General features: G+C 51.7%; 1 protein-coding gene across 8 annotated transcripts in view; it reads left to right on the plus strand.

The window, feature by feature from the left end:
• Positions 1 to 13,896, plus strand: part of IGFBP2 (insulin like growth factor binding protein 2) — an 82,066-nt gene extending 68,170 nt beyond the window's left edge. For 4 of the 8 annotated variants that reach the window (XM_035331143.1, XM_035331138.1, XM_035331140.1 and 1 more), the window contains exons 2-4: positions 8,792 to 9,015; positions 10,134 to 10,274; positions 11,846 to 12,013. In XM_035331143.1, coding sequence (XP_035187034.1) covers positions 8,792 to 9,015; positions 10,134 to 10,274; positions 11,846 to 12,013 — 533 coding nt within the window. Of the gene's footprint in view, positions 1 to 2,815; positions 2,868 to 3,162; positions 3,251 to 7,993; positions 8,034 to 8,791; positions 9,016 to 10,133; positions 10,275 to 11,845 lie in introns of those variants that run through there. The other 4 variants (XM_035331141.1, XM_035331139.1, XM_035331142.1 and 1 more) reach the window with 4 other exon arrangements.
• Positions 13,897 to 19,063: the final 5,167 nt, after the last annotated feature.

Genomic DNA, 19,063 nt, shown 5'->3' on the forward strand with positions numbered 1-19,063 from the left:
GTGTTTTGAAAAGGCAGACTTTGAGGAAATGCGCAATGAGATTTGGGTGGGTGGTGAGGGGAGCCCTGGACCGAGCTGCTGTCTGGAAAACTGACTGTGGAAAAGTGAGATGTTATTTAAAAACGAGTAATACAAATGGCTGAAGTTCATTCCATTTGCATGCAATAGTCATAATAACTAGAGAAGCCAATGTGGCTGAGAAGGGAGTGGAGCCGCACCGGAGATAGACGAGAGATGGCTCTGGCAGGCAGGGTGGGGCACTGCTCTGACCTTTTGAGGTTTGTATTTTTTTTCACTTGTTTTTCTTCCTGATTTTCAAGCTTTTCTACCTTTCCGCAGAGCGGAAGGTCAGATTTCTGGCACCCCTGTGTGTAGCCTTCCCAGAAGGCACGGGGAATGCCATTGTAGGTTCCTCTGGCCGTACGCTGTCCAGAGCTGCTTCTGCACCAGCCGTTGGTCTTGGTGGGAGTTGTGGTTGGGCACCAAAGGGCACAATTGGGTTTCCAGAGTTGGAGGACACCTTTCTGTTGAACTAAGTTGTCCCAGAGGAGCTGGAACAGATGGAGGGCACTGCTTGCCTGCAGAGGGAGTGCTTTTCTGGCCAGAAATGAGCACTGGACCATCTCCCAAACTTCTATGAGAAGGACACAAAAGGACACTTGGCCATCTCCATTTGGAAGAGGATGCCTTGAGTTTGGTTAAAGCACCGTATCCAAGAGGCGTGCTACATGTGTTGGAAGACCCTGGTGGCTAGATTTGAACAATTTGTCTGGTAGCATATCTCTCCTTGGTGCCTGTCTCCAGCTAACTGGTGCCTGCCTACTTGTTGCTGCCTGAACCTAGAAAGGCAATCATCTTGAAATGGGACAAGTCTGAGCCCTGTATATTACATTTTCTCCAAAAATGTGGGGGAGACAGAAGAGTTCAGAGTGAGTTTGGGTTGTTCACAATTGTGTCTACCAGATCATTAGTCCATCATCCCTTCCCAAGCCCCCAGAGCATCTCTTCTTCCTTCTGGTCAAGCTGCAGAGCTTCATACCTGGCAATTGTCCTCATTAGGACTTGAAGCTTCTGTGACTGCCAGCAGCTGTTCTGCTGCAGTAAAGAGAGGTGCAGCATCCTGCTGCCACACCAAGGTCACTTAAATAATAATTAACTTGGGGGCACCATCACATAGGCTGCAGAGAGGAGTGCTTGTGTTGTCCAGACTATGTGAAGCAAAAGCCTCATTGGGCTTGGGCTCAGCTGATCCTGCGTTTCCTAATAAACTGGGAAAATAAAGGAAATTTGAACACAGCAGTGAAGCCTGTAGGAAGTAAATGAGGTGGTTTTGTGGTCTTACTTCACTTTGCAAATTCAAAAGAACTGAGGATTTAGGGGCTGAGCTTATAATAGAAGGTGGTGCAGACTTTTTGGGGTGGCGAAGGCACTGAAGACCACAGGGATACATGCGAGTGACAGGAGATGGAAGGCAGAGACTTGGCCTGGTGATGTTAACAGCTCAGTTCATTCAGGCAGAATCCCCTAATGACTAAGAAGCAGCTACCCTAGGGATTTTACAGGCAAGGTCAAGGTCAAACAGGGAAGCTGCAGTGCAATTAATTGAAGCTTAAAGTGTTTTTGAGTTAATTCACTTGGTTCTGTTGGGAAGATTGCAGCTTTGTGGAGTGCTAATCAGAGAAGTGTGTTGAAAAGGCTGAGATACGGCTCGTTAACAAGGGGGAATGCTTTTATGGTGGCAGGGAGTTCGGAGAGCCTCACTCAGCAAAACCTTTCAAACATGTTAACGTCTCTTCCCCTTAGCCAGCTGCCTTCACACGTGTTGAAATTGTGCATGTGCTGCTGAACAGGAGCCTTGGAAAACATCAAAATGTGGTATTTGCCACTTTGGGGGACTAGTGTCTTAGCAGCATCCTGGGAACACAGCGAGTGCATTCCCCCTGTACTGTGGGGTGGAGGTGGAGATGGGCAAGTCAGCTCGCCCTAGGTGTCTCTGTGTGGCAAAGGTAGGGACAAAACCCCTGTCATCGGCCGTGAGCTGAGACTCTCTGGTTCTTCTGCCTTGGCGTTTAGGTGTCTGGGGCATCTGTGCTGTAAGCACCTCTGAGGATGATGATAGCAGCTCTGCAGTTCCACTCTTGGGGAAAGAAGTGGAGGAGAGAAAAATGGGATTGCGAGTGGACACTGGGTGAATGAGAGGACTGAAGAAGCATTTTTTTTGAGTGACCCAAGCAGCATTTTCCCTTATCATTCTTAGCACAGAGCAAATGACTGGCATGGGAGGGAGCAGGACTGCCCATTTGTGGGCTGGCTGTTGGCAGGAGGAGGGCCGGAGCAGACCTTCCCCAGTGGTGGGTTGTGCTCTGCTGGGCCCACACAGAGTGATGTGCTACGTAGCCCATCAGCTGAATCAGTTGGAAAGAAAGCTAACTAAACAAACCTTGCTATTTCATCTCTCTTCAGCCTAGCTGCACATATCCATGAAATGGTGGAAACTCATTATTTTTGAGAATTTGGGTTCCTGTTTGAGATTTAGTTGGCACTTGCTGACGTGTTTGTAGATATATTGGGAGGTGGAGGAGGACTAATAGGCACTCATGCAAGCACATGCACATGCAGAAACACACAGGGGAAGGCTGTGTTATTGCACAAGTCCTGTATCCTTGGGAAACCAGTCTACAACCATGATTTAAAAAAAAAAAAAAAAGGCAATTTGAAATGAAGCCCGGAGGAAGGGACATTTCAGTCCCTCTTCTTCCTCATCTGCAGTCAGTTCTGTCTCAGCATCGCTTCAGTGCTTGCTCCGGTGTGCTGGAGGACTCTGGGTGTGATGTGGCGCCTGCTTGCTGCAGGGCACTGTGCACTAGGTGTGGGTTTTTTTTCTAGCTTTGGACCCAGAGGGCTGGAGGAGGGAAAGCTGCTCCTTGCAGTCACCAAGAACCAGCAGAGAAAAGAGTTAAGTGACTGCTGGAGGCTGCACTGCCCTGAGTCAATGTCCTGGCACTTTGCAGGAGCATAAAACGCTTCCTGTGAGACAGCTGAGCCAAAGGAAGGCACCGGGTGCCCCTTGGATCACCCCTTGGTGCCAACGGCTTGGGGCAGGGACAGGAGCTTGTGAAGCAAACCCTGGACAGGACATAGCGTTCCCTTCTGCGAGAGATGGACTGAAAAGATCGGATGGCAAAAAATAAAGGGAGTTTGGAGAGCCCCAGGGGAGCTCTGGGTGCTTTGTGGACAGCTTATAGTGGAGGTAAAGCCGGTTCTTGTAGAGCAAAGTGGGAATTTCCTCTTTCACCTCACTGTTAGTGAGCACCTCGGCTGAATGAAATAACCCCAGGGATGGAGAGATGCTCCAAGCTCATCTCTGGCTCTCAGCTCTGTGTCCTGCAGAGGCCCACCTTTCTGAGGGGTTTTGGAGACCGGCCCTTCTGAAAGCTGTGTGGCATGGGCACCCCTGATTGCTCTCCTCTGCAGCCAACGGAAGCGCCTAAGTGCCGGCTCTGCAGGGCTGGATGAGGCTTAGTGCAACAGGCTGCGGGGCTGGGGAGAGGGAAGCAGGAGGGAGGTATTTAGGTGGGGTTCCTGTAGTCAAACCCGAAACAGGAGATTCCTTCATTCTAGGTCTGATGGCTGTTAAACCTGGTCTGGATGTGTCCTTTGGCTCAGGAAGCTCCTGAGCTGCTCATTGTTGGGGAGACATCCGGGGAGGGGTTGCTCCATAACTGTGCTGTTTCTTCTTCTTCCCTGAGTATCCACAGGTGGTCTCTGTGAGAGATGTCCTAGGGTGGGAAGGCTTCTTTTCTGCCCTACATCCCTTCTGCCTCCCTTCTCCTACAGTGCCCATTACTTGCACTCCCTCTGTGGCATTTTCCAGTCCTTTTTTTTTTTTTTTTTTTTTTGAGTGCAAAGAGTGAAACTTGAGCAGCTGCTTTGGTTTATTCTGCCTCTGGAGAGTGACATCCAGCCTGGCTCAGTTATGTGTGGGGCTGGGCCATGCACCGGTGCCCCAAAGTCTCCCCTCTGCTGTCAGCTGAGTCCTGCTGGATGCTGTGCCACTGCGGCGCTTCGTATTCTGGCAGCACCAGTGAAAGACCTGGGACCTTTTTGGGTTAGGGTGGGCCAGAGGCCTGGGGGGGACTTTGTTCTTGGCAGCTCCTGCCGCAAGGAAATTGCAATGCCGATATAATCCCTGCTGGCAAACGTTTCCTGAGGTATCCGAGCTCCAGGTCAACAACACCCACACCAGAGCTATTGCACAGGAACCTTTGCCCAGAGCTCTCCTAGAAATGCTTTGCAGAGGGATGAAGCAGAGGTCACTGGGGCTGCAGTCAGGGTTTGTCTGCTCCTTCCCCACCTTCCTGCGACTCATTCCCTAGCTGTGGTGCATCGTAAGGGTCAGGCTTACAGGCTCTGTCTCCTCTCAGGCTGTGCAGGACAAGGGCTGGGCTCCTGGCAGCTGGGATGGGAAGCAGAGCTCCTTAAAGTCTGTCTGTGTCCTAGGAAGAACACTTCCTTCTACAGGGTAATTAATGGACTGTAAAGCTCTTTCTCTTCAGAAAGAGAGGGGTGGCTGTGGCAGCGAGATGTGAGCCCGGGGAGCATCCAGGCCATGAAGCTGAGGGGGCTGTGAGCAGGGTGTTGAAGGCCACTTGGACAAAACTTTCTGTGGATTTGAGACCGCAATCAGCACTTGGATGCTGTGCAAACACCCTGGATGGATAAGCGAATGCATGTGAAACTTCTGAGCAAGCTGTTGCTGGAGGACAGCAAGTGCAGAGGGGGGGCGGTGCTGGCCAGGGTGATGTGGTCCTTGGCATGGCACCTGCTCCCTGCCATGTGGCAGTGAGTGCAGCTGGCTGGGTCCTGTCCCACAGCCTATGTACGCTTCAGGGCTCTCCAAAGGGATGAAGATGTGCCTTTAATTTTAGGCAGCTGTCTGTCTATGCATGGGGCTTCTTTCTCCTTTCTTCTCAGGAACCATCAGGTCCTTTTTAAGCCCCTCTGTTTCTCCACCATCTCGGTGGGGGTACCTGAAGGTCTTGAATCAGATTCCTGAAAATTTTAGTGCTGGAAATTAGTAGCTGCTTCTGAAAACGTTGGCGAGACTGCATGGCTGGCTACAGACATTAGCTGATGGCCTTTTGGATAAGCTTCCTCCTCAGCTAAGTCCTCACCCCATTGAAGCCAATGGGAATTTTTCTTGAAAAACGCCATAAGGAAATCATTTTCTTGGCACAGAGAGAGGTGTTTCATGGGCTCTGCATCGGTGTTTGGGAGAACTTGGGCTATCTGCTTTGATTCCTGCCTCACCACTCCCGCCCAGCGCGGCGTGCTCTACCTTTTGATCCAAAATAGCACAGGAGATGTTTTCCACATGCCATAGGAAAATGGAAGAGCTATAAAACATAATTGTTTTGGAGTTCGGCAGCACTCTGTTCACAGATGCATTTAGTGCAAATTGAAATTGGTCAGCAAAAGGTCATCTGCCAGGATGACAAATGGATTAGGCCTGTGTATCTTAGGCGATCTCATACCGGCCCATCCCATGCCAGTGGGGTTGGTGGGTGGCGGAATTGGTTCAGAGATAGCCATAAGCAAGCATGCACAACTCGCTTCTCTTGGCTATTTGGCTGTAAAAAGCATTGTTTGGCTCTTTGTTCTCCCCACCTTGAGGCTCAATGTCTCTGCTCTTGCCATGGCTGCCAGGCCCCTCTTAGCTCTTTGAAATAAGGCCTACTGAAGCTGGGCCTCTTTTCACGAAGGAAAGGTGGGCCCAGCCCCCTGTCCTGTCCCCTACCCCAGCTGCTGGGGTAGGGGGGGATGTCCTGGTTGTTGGCTTGCATGAAGTTGAGAAAGTGGGGAGGACAAAATGGAGGCACTTTCTGATTTTGGTTTAGCCATTTGTGAAAGCCTTAACCCAGGAGGACTCCTCCTAAGGAGCAGCACAGGCTTTGAGAGAGGGAAAAGCTGTGCTGGGGCTCTGGAGTCAGCCAAAGGCAGATCAACTCATCTCAGTGGCGTGGAGGAAAACTTGCAGTTGATAGCAGCTGGACCTCTCTGGCCTCGGCTCCAGGTCTGTTCCTGTGAGGGTGCCCGAGGAGCCAAGACCAACCTCTCCTGTCCCTGGGTGTGTTCGTGCACATGGGCTTGCACGCTCTGCTCCCATCAGGGGTTTTCTTTGGGCTGACATTTATTAGCATTGGAAAGTGAGAAAAATGAGCGAAAATATTATCAGAAGCAGGTTTTGTGAATGAATCAGCCGACAAGAGGCTTACCAGCTTGCCTTGATTTACTAGAGCAGTGCTTATTTGGGCAGATGTCTATATATTTTAGTTGGAGGGATGAAGGAGCGAGAGCCGATCAGGGAAGGCACTGCGTTCAGCACGCTGCTTCTCAGTCGCAGTGCACTATAGATTTTCTGAATGGAGCAGGGGACTGCAATGTGTCCAAAACACTGCCTTGCTGCTGCTCTCCTCATGGTGTTGGTTGCTTTGTGGGGTCACTGAGGAGAGGACAAAAGACGTTGAAAGGCTGAAAACCTCCTAAGCAGCTTGTTGCGAGTCAGTGCCTGGCAGGCCTTGCCCATCTTCTGCACGGTGCTTTTTCATTTGATCCTGTTTGAAGGGCGGCCTCGTGGCCTTCTCTTCTCGCTATGTGTTTCTAATTAATGGGGAGACTGGTGGATAAACAGAAGATTCTTGCTCAAAATGTTCCTTGCCCAGCTCCTCGGATGATAGCCAAGGCAGCAATCGCCAGGCAGCAGCCCAGACTTTGAGCTCGCCCATCTGGCTATCAAGCCTCATCCAAATTCTTGTCTGGAACCAGTATTGAGGAAAGTCGTGGACTTTGCCAGATTGGTTTTGCCCCATGTTTGCTTTTCAGTCACTACCTAAGCAGCTAAAAACCTGCAAACCAAACACATTTAGTATTTCTGGGAAGTGGGACGATCCCAGTACTGGGAGATCTGGGGCCAAAATTGGGAAGAAGTTCAAAAGGATATTAGACAAATCCATGAAGGATGGGTCCACTTGTGGCTTTTAAATCCTGTGGATCAGATGCAGTCTCCAGCACAGAAGGGCTGTTGCTGCTGCTCTCCAGCACAGATTGGTAATAGTCCTTCTGACACGTGTCCCCAAGCAGATGCTGGTGTTCTGTTGTGGATGGGATGTTGGGGTTGGTCTGTCATCCAGCCTTCTTGGGCTGTTCTTCTGCCATCAGTCTGTAGGTAGCTGCACATTTACTGAATAATTGTAGACAAAACTCTTCTTGCATTTTCCCCTGTGGGACCCTGGGTCATAACACCTGTGGAGAAGAGCTTGGGAAGCTGTGGCAGAAATAAAACACTTCCTATTAAGATTTTTCACTCTGTGTGAAGATGGTACAGTTATGTCCTGTCAAAACACAATACAGCTTCTGAAAGGAAGGAGATGTTAAAATTTTTAAGCGTTCTTCCTGTTTGGTCTTCCAAAAAGCAGGGCAGGACCACAAATTAAGCCTTGTTACATGAACAGGGCACTGTGTGCCCTGTCATTCACAGTTTAGTGTGACATACAAGTGTCTGGGGTGCTGGGAAGCTGAAATCAGAGGTGTCAGAGACAGTCTGGACTGTGTTGTCAAGCTGCTGAAGAGCTCCTATATGCAGACGCATATTAGCTTGGGTTGTTGCAATGAGAAGGTGGCATGCCTGCATACGTTGAATCATAATTTGGGCTGGAAAGGACTTCTGGAAGTCTTGGTCCAAGCCCCTGCTCAGAGCAGGGATAGCTCAAATGTTAAATCCAGCTTCAGTGTTAGATGTGGTTGCTCAGGTTTCTCCATATCTCAGCCAGGTCAGACCACAAATGCTGCCAGGCACCAAGGAGGAGACCAAGCTATCACCTGCTGGAGCAAATGGGAGGATTAGAGATTTGTCTCCACTGCAAAGTCCAAAGGGACTGCAGCATTGCCATCAGTGTGTCCTACTTTGGCAAGGATTGCCTACAGAAACAGCGCCCAGCAAAGTGAGAAAATGCACAAAGCAGAAGATGGAGGAGGTGGGAAAAGCCTGGTGTTTATCCCAGCTTTTCTGTTAAGAGACTTGAAATAGCTGAATTAGGTATGGGTCTTGTGGCTTGCAGCAGTGGCAGAGTCAGGCCCAGGACATGTGGGGTGGTTCCGCAGTGAGAAGTGGCCAAACACAGAAGTAGGTAGGCTGCGTGCTAGCAACTGGGTGAGTAATGCAGCATATGACAATGTGAAAGACGATACGGCAAGGACAATCACTGAAATGGCAGGATCTCTGAGGGAAATTAGGGTGGCCATAAAAAAGAGGAAAGGTATTTTTGAAAGCAGTCCTGAGAATTTATTTTAGCACATTAATATTGAGCAAGTATTCCTGGAGATACTCTGGGGGATGATAGATGGACTCAAGGTATTGTTACTAATCACTGTGGTTTTTAAGTTTTGGAACTGAAGTACACTTGGCATCACTAACTCAACTGGACTTCTGATGGGAAAATTACATTCTTCGGGAAGTAATTTAGAAGGTCAAAGAAAAACCAGAAAGAACTTCTCCAGCAGCAGCGATTTCCCCTGCTCTCTAAACTGTCTTTTCGTGTGGTAATAACTCCAGAATGAAAGGATCTATTCTCACCTTCCAGATGAAAGGGCTAACGCAATTTAAAATTTTTGCATGCAAAGATTTTATGGCTTGGTAACTGTCCATGCTTGGAAGTGATCCAGGATGGGACGAACATGTGAGAGAGTGCCTGGCTGAGCTTGACCCTTTTCTTCTCTGTCCTCTCTCCTACAGACAATGGCGATGACCGGTCCGAGAGCATCCTTGCTGAGAATCACGTGGATGGCACCCCAGGGATCCTGAGTGGAGCTGGGGGCAGGAAACCCATGAAAACGGGCATGAAGGAGCTGGCGGTTATGAGGGAGAAGGTGAATGAGCAGCAGCGGCAGATGGGCAAAGTGGGCAAGCCCCATCACAACCACGAGGACTCGAAGAAGTCGCGGATGCCGACGGGCAGGGTGAGAGGGGGGAGCGTGTGAGGGGGAGGTGGGGGCACAGGGACCTAACCAGGGGCTCGCAGAGGGAGATGCTGAATGCAAAAGTGACATTTGCAGCTGCCTTTTAAAAAAAAAAGAAAGGGGGAAAAAAAAGAAAGAAAAGCAAACGTTTGTTTTGGCCTGAAGCTGGGGTTGAACACGCCATCTGATGAACTTTGATGTGCTGGCAAGGAGGCGTTATTTTCATTGCAGCTTCACCCTCTGACAGCAGGGCTGGAGAAGGGGGGTCCCGCTGGCTCAGCACCAGCCCCTGCAGGGGCGTGAGCATGCTCTTTGCCTGCAGCCTGGCTTTTGCACACCCTTTTTCCCCTAAGCAGCCCTCAGGGATTTGTGGTGGGGGGTTCTGCCTGCAGCAGGAGAGCCCCAGTGTGGGTTGAGGGGGGCCCCCGGGAGTGTGTTGTGGGGCTGTCATGCAGCAGGACAGTGCCCAGCGTCCTCAAGTTCTTGGCCATGGTTTCCCTCTAGTGGGCAGCTTGTTCAAGGCAACTAGGTGGCATAGGGCTGGAAAACCACCCCAAAAGGTCTGTAATACTTCCCTAAAAACACAAGACGGTTGTATGTGGGGAGTACAGGGTCAGAGAGGAGCTTTAAGAACCCTTATCTCCAAGGAAAAGGCACGTTCATGGCCCAGTCTCCGCAATGTGCACTCCCTGTGCTACCCCAGATAGAACTCGCTCCTGTAGTCCTTGGGTCAAATTTAGCTGAACTGGCTGGTTTCTGTGGGACAGACGTGGCTCCATGGCATGGTGGGGTATCATCCTTTTAGAGCGTCCCCATGCTGTTACTGCTTCTGGGGGGTGGGGGGGACACAACATAAAGCAGAAGCAGGCAGGCGCAGACTTGCCCTGGCTAATACCAGGTGTAACTTAACGGAGCTGCCTCAGCTGGGAGCTCAGGCTCAGGCCTGCTGTGGAAGTGTCTCCAAGGCTTTTCCATTGTGCCTTCAAGGCCTGCAGTCAGGTGTTGGGTTGGCTCTTGGCCATGTGAAGATTTGGGGATATGTTGCAGTGAATGGTCTCGTTACACGAATTTGGGATTACGTGGATTATTTGTCTTTCTGTTTTCTCGGCTCTTTTCAGACCCCTTGTCAGCAGGAGCTGGATCAGGTCCTGGAACGCATCTCCACCATGCGGCTGCCGGATGAGCGAGGTCCCCTGGAGCACCTCTACTCCCTCCACATTCCCAACTGCGACAAGCATGGCTTGTACAATCTCAAGCAGGCAAGTGGGGAGAGCTGGAGCCCTAGGTCCAGCTGTACTCTTAGTGGCATCCCTCTGCTCAGCACTGCATAGAAATCCTTCTCTGTTCCTGGGGCAGGGAGCAGGTCCCAGGGGTCCTAGAAGATGGGCTGGGGCAGCTCTGTAAAATCCTGTGGTGCCACAAAGCCTCTGGGGGCCTGATTCAGAGCCAGGTGTTTGTCTGCAGTGTGAGAAACAGTCACAGACTCTGGGAGACCATCAGATGCTGCAGGAGAGTCTGCAGACAGGAGAAAGCTCTCTTTGGCAGCAAAACACCAGCTGGTCCAGGGCTGACCTGCATCAATGGTACCTATATACAAGCACCCCTTCTGGTTATGTGGAGCTGATCCTTTGGAGGGATCAGATGGCCTGCTGTTTTCATAGCTAAGCCTTTTTTTAAGGACTACTTCCAACCCTTGATCAGGAACGCTTTTTATTAAAAAAAAAAAAAGGCATTAAAAAAGAGCAGGATGCTTTGAGATAATCTTCCTCTGTCCCTTCTATTTCTGCACCATGCAGATGTTACACATTGGCCATAGCTGCAGAAAAAGAAGGGACAAAAACTCTGTCTCTCCTCCTGGTCTGGTTGAGGGTAAACAGGGCGACTATGAGACTGTTCCCAGTTTTTTCTCCATCTAGTTTCTAGATCTGAGTGTCAGCTCCTTTTCCTTTGTTGGAAATTGGATGCCAACAAAAGCATTCCTGGCTGCTCCCACCTCCTGTGGGCTAGAATGAGATGGAGGGTGCCTGGGTGCACTCTCATGCTGGGGCTGCTTTTTTACCTCTTCTCCTGCTTTTTATCCCCATGAACAAGGCTGTGCTTTGACCTCAGTCCAGCTGCAGAAAATGGCTGGAATTCAGCTTTGCAGAGCGCATGCAGAGCCTGGCCTGCTGGATTCACCTCTGCTGTGGGGGCTGGTTCCTGCTGTGCCTTGTTCAGGGATGTGTCCCTTGGGGATGGAGGAATGAGCACCAGGTACAAGGTGCCCACAGCCCTGCCAGTGTAAGAGGTGGGCGATAGCTGTTAGGGCAAGAAATGTTATTCTAACCAGAGCAGGCTTTGGGGAACAGAGCCTCGGTCCAGGCGCACTGTCGTCCCTGCCTCTGTATGGAAACTGATTGGGACCCTGTTCCCAAACACAGTTCAGTTTGTCCATGGGGCCTAGCTGTTACGTTTAGACCAATTTGTAGGCAAAATGAAGTTTATGGAGGGCCTCTGTGAGTATATTTAATCCATCTTTCCCTGGGGAATTAGTGACTCTGTGGGTGCTTTCATCCATGGTTGAAAGCAGGGGATGCATCCTGGGGGTGTTTGTCCTTGTAGTTCACTGAAATCAGCTCATTGGTCCCAAGCATGGTCTGGGGAAGAGGTCCAGCCCTCAGCCAGGTCAGCAGAGCAGTGATGCTGCTGCAGCACAGACCTAGCACAGCATCTGTAAATCTTGCTGAAATCCAAACCATCTGTGCTGAGTCTCCAGAGAAACAACAGGGGTGATGGGGGTGGTCTCCACGTATCTCCTCAGCTGACATCTACCCTATCCCTCTCCCTGCAGTGCAAGATGTCGGTGAACGGGCAGCGTGGTGAGTGCTGGTGCGTGGACCCCATCCACGGGAAGGTGATCCAGGGTGCGCCCACCATCCGAGGGGACCCCGAGTGCCACCTCTTCTACACAGCCCACGAGCAGGAGGACCGGGGAGCACATGCCCTGCGGAGCCAGTAGACGGACGTGATCCTGCTCGCCGTGGCCCTGGTGCTGGATTTGTACATGGGTTTCAGCGTGTCTCTTTAGGCTCTGGAAGAGACCAGGGTTGGGTCCCACGTTCTGCCCTCCTGCTGCCCGGCTCCTGGGGAGGGAAGGGACGAGGGGATGGGAAGGGCGGTGGGGGGGTTGCAAGGAGAAGGGACTGCTTTCCTATAGTCTTTTGCCCAACGTCAGCCAGAGAACCGGTCTTTTTTGCTCCTCGCCTCGTGGCCCTGCCCTCCCTGCTGCTTTGCGGCATCATCTTCCGCAGGCAAAACCCCATGCCATGGAGGGGAGGGGAAAAAACAAAAACAAAACAAAAAAAAACAACAACAAAATCCCACTTCTCCCTCCATCCCTCCCTCCCCCGAGACCAAAGACTGTAAATACTGCTTCTCGTGTCCTGTTGGTCCTGGCGCGGGATGCGGTGTGGGAGGGAGGGAAGGAGGAAAGCCCCCCTTCCCAGCTGGAACATGCCAGCGCAATGGGGATGCGTCCCCCAAGGGGGCATCACCAGCGGATAGAAACAAGACAGCCCCCCCAAAACCACCCCTGGCTGCAGCCAGCCCTGCTGGTCCAGGAGGTTGGGGCCTCTGGGTGACTGCGGAGCTGAATGCTTGGTTTTCCGAGGGGTTTGGAGGGCTGCTGCCCAGTATTTCTTAGGATCGGCTTAAGCTGAGGGAGCTAAAGTGAACTTTCCGGGGCTGGGTGGAAGGATGCCTGTGTAGATTTAGAATAACCAGCCAGGGAGTGTCTCTCTTTCTCTCTTTCTTTCTTTCTAGATAGGAAAAACTCATCTAAAACCTGCACTCCCAGCAGCTGCTCTTGTCCCTCCATTTTTGCTTGGGACAGGAGTGAGCATTTGCTATTCAGCACACACTTTTTTTTTTTTTTTGTAAGTACAGTATATATCTTGCTTTGTAAAGGCCCGGACACACACGCACCCGTCTGCCCACGTGCACGTTTGTATAGGTTAAAGCCAAGCAATTGCAGGCACTCTGAGAGGTTTTGCACTGGACATGCCGCTCTGAGGACCGATGTGTCTCTGCCATTACTTCATCTGTTGATTTCTTTCTGTACAGAACACACCGACGCTGAGAATAAATAACTTCCCCGTCGCCTAAGCAAGGAGATTTTATTTTTTCTCCCCTTTTTAATATGGCTACCCTTTGCAAAGCAATTGCAAACATCCTTACATTAAAAGCAAGCAAATTGTCTTAGAGCTTTTTGCAGGACCTTGGGCAGGGCTGGGGTGGGCATCCCTAACAGAGGGGTTGAGGGGCTGGTGCTGTCACTGCGCTGTCCTTGGAGCTTCTGAAGAAACACCACAGTGGAGTCCTCCTGCTGATATCACTCATCTGGGGGCTTGAAGCTGGGTAAGGAAAAGCAAAAAGCCCCAAACTTTGCAGAAAAAGGAGCACTGGGATTTGTTGCTATTTTTTCTTCCTTCCTGTCCCTATGTTTCACATCTGAAGTGGAAAGAGCATGGACGGTCTGTGTATATTAAACCTCTTGTGTCCTTGCGGGAGTTTGGAAGTATCAGTGGAGGAGAAAAGGAAAAGACCTTGGGGCTGTGGTGGGAAAGCAATGGAGATGTGTGAGAGGGAGGGAGCAAGAATGTATGAGGGAGGAACGTACCTGCATGCAAAGCCAAGTAACTGTAAAAATGATGCTACCTGTTTTCTGTTAACAGCCAAGGGTGTTCTGCTTTTTCATGTAAACCTTGTGCATGCTGGCTCTCAGCTGCAGTTTGTACTTTTTGTTTTGTTTAGGAGTCAGGAAGTTTTCTTTTGTTTTTCTTTTCTCTTTTGGAAAAGCTGAGCTGCATAAAGTTGGAATAAATTAAATGGGATGCCAGAAAACTGTCATCTTCACCCCCCCCCCCCCCCCTTCCCCACTCCCCTCTATTAATAGAGCATGTTTTCTTGCCTGCTGCATCACACACAAATTTGGGCCTGTTTAGCTTTTGCCCTGGGGGTGTTGTAAATGCTGGGCCCAACAAGTGACACTGGGAGTTTGGCTTTCATCCTTACCGGTCCCAGTTGTATGAGCAGAGAAGAGCTGGTGTCACCCCCATCCCCCCTCTGGTCCTGCTGCATGCCGTGTTTTTTTGTGGTTCTGCAAAATGCAACCGTGCCTTCGACTCCTCTCAAGTCAGCATCTGGCCAGCACATGTGCGGCGACTGTTCCCCTGCCTGATGGCAGCCAGGTTTGGTGGAAAAGGGTGGGTGGTTTTGTCACACTTGGTTTGGTGGGGAGGGGATAGCGTGAGCACCCTAACCAGCCTCAAGCTCGCAGAGCTCCACGGAAGGCTCCCTCTGCCTAGTGTGGGCACTGCTTTGGGGTCTTGGCAGGTATTTGGCCAAAGACTGTAAGGGTGAGGGTGCTCTGCTCCTCTCAGCTTTCCCAGCCACAGTGTTTTAGTTGGTGCTTGTGTCTGACCATGCTCTTGGCTAGCCAGCAGATGGACCTGTTCTCCATGGATCAGCCAGGTCTCCATGGTTTTGGTCTCCTCTGCCCTCTGTGTGAAGAGTTTCTGGGCTGGGCAGCGCTGCTTGGAGAAAACTCCCCTGGCCAAAGCACAGCGCTTGGGACACCACCACAGAACAAAGAATAACAACAAATCATGCTCTGTCCGATTAAATTTGCAGCATTGACGGCAAGGCCCCATGTGGCTGGGGTTAACCAGGGGCCTTGTGAGGAACGTGCTGTGGGCGGGCCTTGTGGGCCCTGCCCCTGCTGGGCCTGGGGTGCGTGGCCAGGCTTTGGCCCCAGGGGGATTTTGGCAGCCAAACTCTGTGTTTAGCTGGGCAGATGTGGGGGGGAGCACTCAAAAAAGGCAGGGGGTGGGGGCACCATGCCCAAAGAGGGCTGGGGGTAGCAAAGGAGCCCGGAGCCCAGCCGTGCCTGGGCCTGCTGTCCTGTGCAGGGCCTGGGGGTCGCCTTTGTACCCGGACTGAGAGCTGGGAGGGGAGAGGAGCCCTCAGCCCGGCACTGGTGGCTACTTGCAAGGGGGCAGAGGGTCTACTGTATGTCAAGGGGAGCGAAGAGCTTCTGGTTAGCTTTCCCCAGCCTTGTGACATGTCCTCAAGGGTGCCTGTGTGCATGCACGCACGTTTCTGTTGGGTGTCACAGCTTGGGTCTGGGCTTTGGGCTTTCTTCTTGCCCAGCTTTGTGTGTTTTGGGTGATGGGGTAGGAGGTCAGGTTGCAGGGACCCAGCCAGCTGCTCTTGGATATCGGGGGAAGCCCCACAGGGTCTGGTGTGCACACAAAGCTGCCTGCACTGGCAAACTGCAGTTCTAGTACAGCATACGCTAGGATAATACAAATAATAATTAACGTAAACAGCATAATGAGACAGCATGTGTAGCTATAGCTATTCTCTATATCTGCCTACAGCCATAGCCTGGCGGTGGGAGTACAAATGACTGTCCTGGGGGCTGGTGGGGTAGGACCCTCACTTTTGGGGGGGAAAGCCCGCTTTCAGTGCCTGCGTGGCTGACAGCTGCAGCAGCAGCGCCTCCCTGCCCAGCAGCACGAGCGGCTCCGGCAGCGGGAGCAGCGCAGGCAGGCTCAGCGCGCCGCCTGCTGCTGGCTGGCTCCTGCGCCGTGGGGGGCACAGCCTCGTGGGGTGACCCCACAGCCTGGTTTGGCCCCCGGTGGGCTATGGGGTGAGCAGGAGGCAGAGCCAGCCCCCAGTGGCGTAGATAAGGATGGGGGTGTGTTTTGACCTACAGTGCTCATTTGGGAAGGAAGGGGAGGTTTTTGTGTCCTGCCTTGCTCTGGGTGTATGGGGTGGTGCTGGCAGCTGGGGTGGATGGAGGGATTAAGGTGTGTGTGTGGGGGAGGATGAAGGGTGGTGTGGGTGGAGGGATCTGGCATTGGGAAGGACGGGGTGGTGGGAAGGAGCACTGAGAGCTACCATGAGCTCTCTGAAGACCATGGCCTGGCTGGGCTGGGCTGGACTGCCCTGCAGGGGTGGGTTGGGGATGCTTCTGCACGCTGGGCTGTTGGGGCAGGACTTTGCCTTGCCCGGGGCCTTTTGAGGCTCAAACATCGTGGCCCAAACTGTGGATCTGTTTGGGGTAGCAGCTGGGAGCTCAGCATCACTGACACCAATCTCTCTCCCCAAATAACCTGGCAGAACCTGCTATAAGCTCAACCTTGCACTTTTACTGCTGCCTTAGCAGATTGCTCTGGAGTCTAAAGCCCTAAAACCCTTGCCACTACGCCAGCCCTGCCCTGGACCTCCTGCAGCACCCTGCGGGGCTGGCTGAGCCTCCCCGGGCACAGTGTGCTGGGGGCAGGGTCGGCACGCAGACGTTCCACGAGGGTCAGGCACAAGCTAACTGAATGCATAACTTTATTAAATAAATGCTTTGTCATGAGAAAAGACAAAGATCAAAGAGTAACATAAATTATAAGTTGAATAAATAGTATACAGCAATCTTCACTTTTTAATAAAATGTGAGATTTTTTTTTTTTAAGTACAAAATGCTAAACAGAGCATTAAGCTCTTCTTCCATTGTCAGTTTTTCACAAACTGCTTTTTTTTTTTTTCCCACCAGTAAGATTATGAGTATTTCTTGTTTACTGGAAAAAAAAAACAAACAACAAAAACAAAACAAAACGAAACAACAGAGCTACTGTATGTATGTAAAGCTATAAAAAGCTACCGTAAAATGTGTAGTGAGTATTGCTTAAAGATAAAAAAAAAAAAAAAAAAAGACCAGGCAGGAAACTCGGAATCTGGTGTGTGAACTAGTGTGGGTGACGTGCGCGGTGACGTCTGTCCCAGTGGCAGTGGCGGGCGGCTGGCGGGGCTGGGGACAGGGCATGGTGCGCAGGGCTCCTCGCCAGGGCCAGGACAGCGGTCTGGAAGCGAGGTGAGCTGTTGGTTGTTAAATATACAATGCTCCGTTTGGGAAAAAAATCAGTAACAACAACACAAAAAAAAGAAAAAAAAAAAAAAAACAACAACAAAAAGAAGTTTTCACGGGTAAAGGGGAGAAAAAGAGAAGGAGGAAGAGAGGGAGGGAGCGGAGAAATAGTGCAAAATGCTCTTGTACTAGTGGTTTTCGAAGGCCACTGCAGTACAGACAAGGGGTAACCCAGCTGCTGAACATCTCCCCTGGGAGATGTGGTCCAAGGGCTGTCCTCACCCCTGCTCCAGCCTTTTCCTCTCACCCTGTGACTGCTGGTGTGCGAAATGGCTGGCACCTTCCCCATGCGCCTTGGTCCCCGTGCCACTCGCCTGGCTCCCGGATCCACCCCTTCTGGTTTTCCCACCCCAAAGGCAAAGCAGGTCCCTCCTCCTGCCTGCTGAGAACGGCAGCACTTCATCACCGCCTGATGGATTCTGGAGCTCGTGGGGCCACAGCTGGGACCCACTTTGTATGGGGAGGACAGGGAGTCCTCCTACATCCCCCTCCCATTGTCAAGGTGGTGGCTGCATCAGAAGGCCACCACCAGGCTGGTCTGTGTCCCCTGGGAGCTGAGTTCTCCGAAATAGATGTCCCGTGGGGAGCTGCCATCCCTCTGCCCACTCCCGTCCCACCCGTCCCCAGGCAGCACGGCTCCTTTCTCTGCAGCCAAAGGCTTTCAAGTTTTGGGAAATCAAACAACAAAACAAACAAAATGAACAAAAACAAAAAAGCAAGAATGAGAGGGAGGAGGGAGGGGGGGTACTGGGGAAGGTGGTACTGGCCTATAACAGTTGGGAGGTTTTGCACGGGGACTGGCAAGTGGAGATGGGAGACAGTGGTGACAGTGCCTGTGGCCCTGTGGGTTGGCACAGGTTTCCCCTCCATCCTGCCACCCCTCCAACCCCCCTTCACCATCCTGTTCACCCCCCCATCCTGCTCAATCCAACCCTGCTCCATCAGCCCCACGGACCCAGGGGGCCGTCCCCAGCCCCAGCTCCCCTCCAGCACCATGGGGGTTGCCTAACTCCTGCTTATTTATTTTTTCCTTTTCATGGAGGGATAGAGATCTGCATTTGGTGCCTCTCGTCCCCTCCTTCTTTTCAGCAAAGGAAGGCACTCCACCCCCAGCTCCAAACATGCCCCGCTGGGTCTCCGTGGAAGTCTATTGGCAAAACTTGGGGGCCATCCAGTCCTGCCCCCCTTAGGGCAAAGCATCCTTGCAGGATGCCTGGTTGTGGTGGTGGTGGGGGTGCCATCCCCTGGGACACGATGGAAGGCACCCTACCAGTGATGGAGAGGAGCCTTCACTAGAGCTGGTGCTGAGTCCCTCCTATCCCAGCCCCACTGGTGCTTGGGCCCCCTCTTCCTCCCTGTCCAGCCCCAAGAGTCTCAGACCAGCTTTGGGGGATGCACTGGCTGCATCCTCCCCCAAAGACTGGCCGCATCCTTTGGATGGCTCCAGGTGCATGTTTGAGTGCCGGGGCTGCAATGCCCAGACCCCACAGCTCCTTCTCCTTTTCTCCTTCCCTTTGCTGCAGGATTTCCCAGCGCAGCAGTCGCGGAGACCCTTGTCATAGGGAAATGAGTCCCAAAATCCAATGTGGAAAATTAAAAAAAAAAAAAAAAAAAAAAAAAAAGAACACAACAAAATAGTCAGGAAGGCAGCTGACAGCTGTCCAAGCATGCCTGAAGCAGTGGGTCTCCATTTTGCGGTGGCCTCTGTCACTGAATGAGGACATGGTTCCTGGGTTAAGTGTGAGGACCTGTTGCAGGATCTCACTGCAGGATGGGGAGATGGCGGAGGGAGTCAGCCATGGCAGACGTGAGCAGTGTCCTCAGTGTGAAAGGATGGAGACTGGTGTTTTCCTAACCCTGGGAAAGGCTATAAACCAGCCTTAACAAAAACCCAAGACGAAATAAAGTCTTTTTCCCCCCTGGAGCAAACTATTTTTTTTTGGCTGTGAAAACGAAACAAAAAACAAAAATTAAAAAAAAATCTCCATAGTTGGTCTTCGCTGTGGCAGCAAAGGGTGGTGAAGGGTTTTGTCCCCGATCCCCCGTCCCCATGTATGCCTGCTTCACTCTGGGGCGCGGTGGAGCATC

Source organism: Oxyura jamaicensis, chromosome 7 (genome assembly GCF_011077185.1).
Source record: "Oxyura jamaicensis isolate SHBP4307 breed ruddy duck chromosome 7, BPBGC_Ojam_1.0, whole genome shotgun sequence".
Taxonomy (NCBI): domain Eukaryota; kingdom Metazoa; phylum Chordata; class Aves; order Anseriformes; family Anatidae; genus Oxyura; species Oxyura jamaicensis.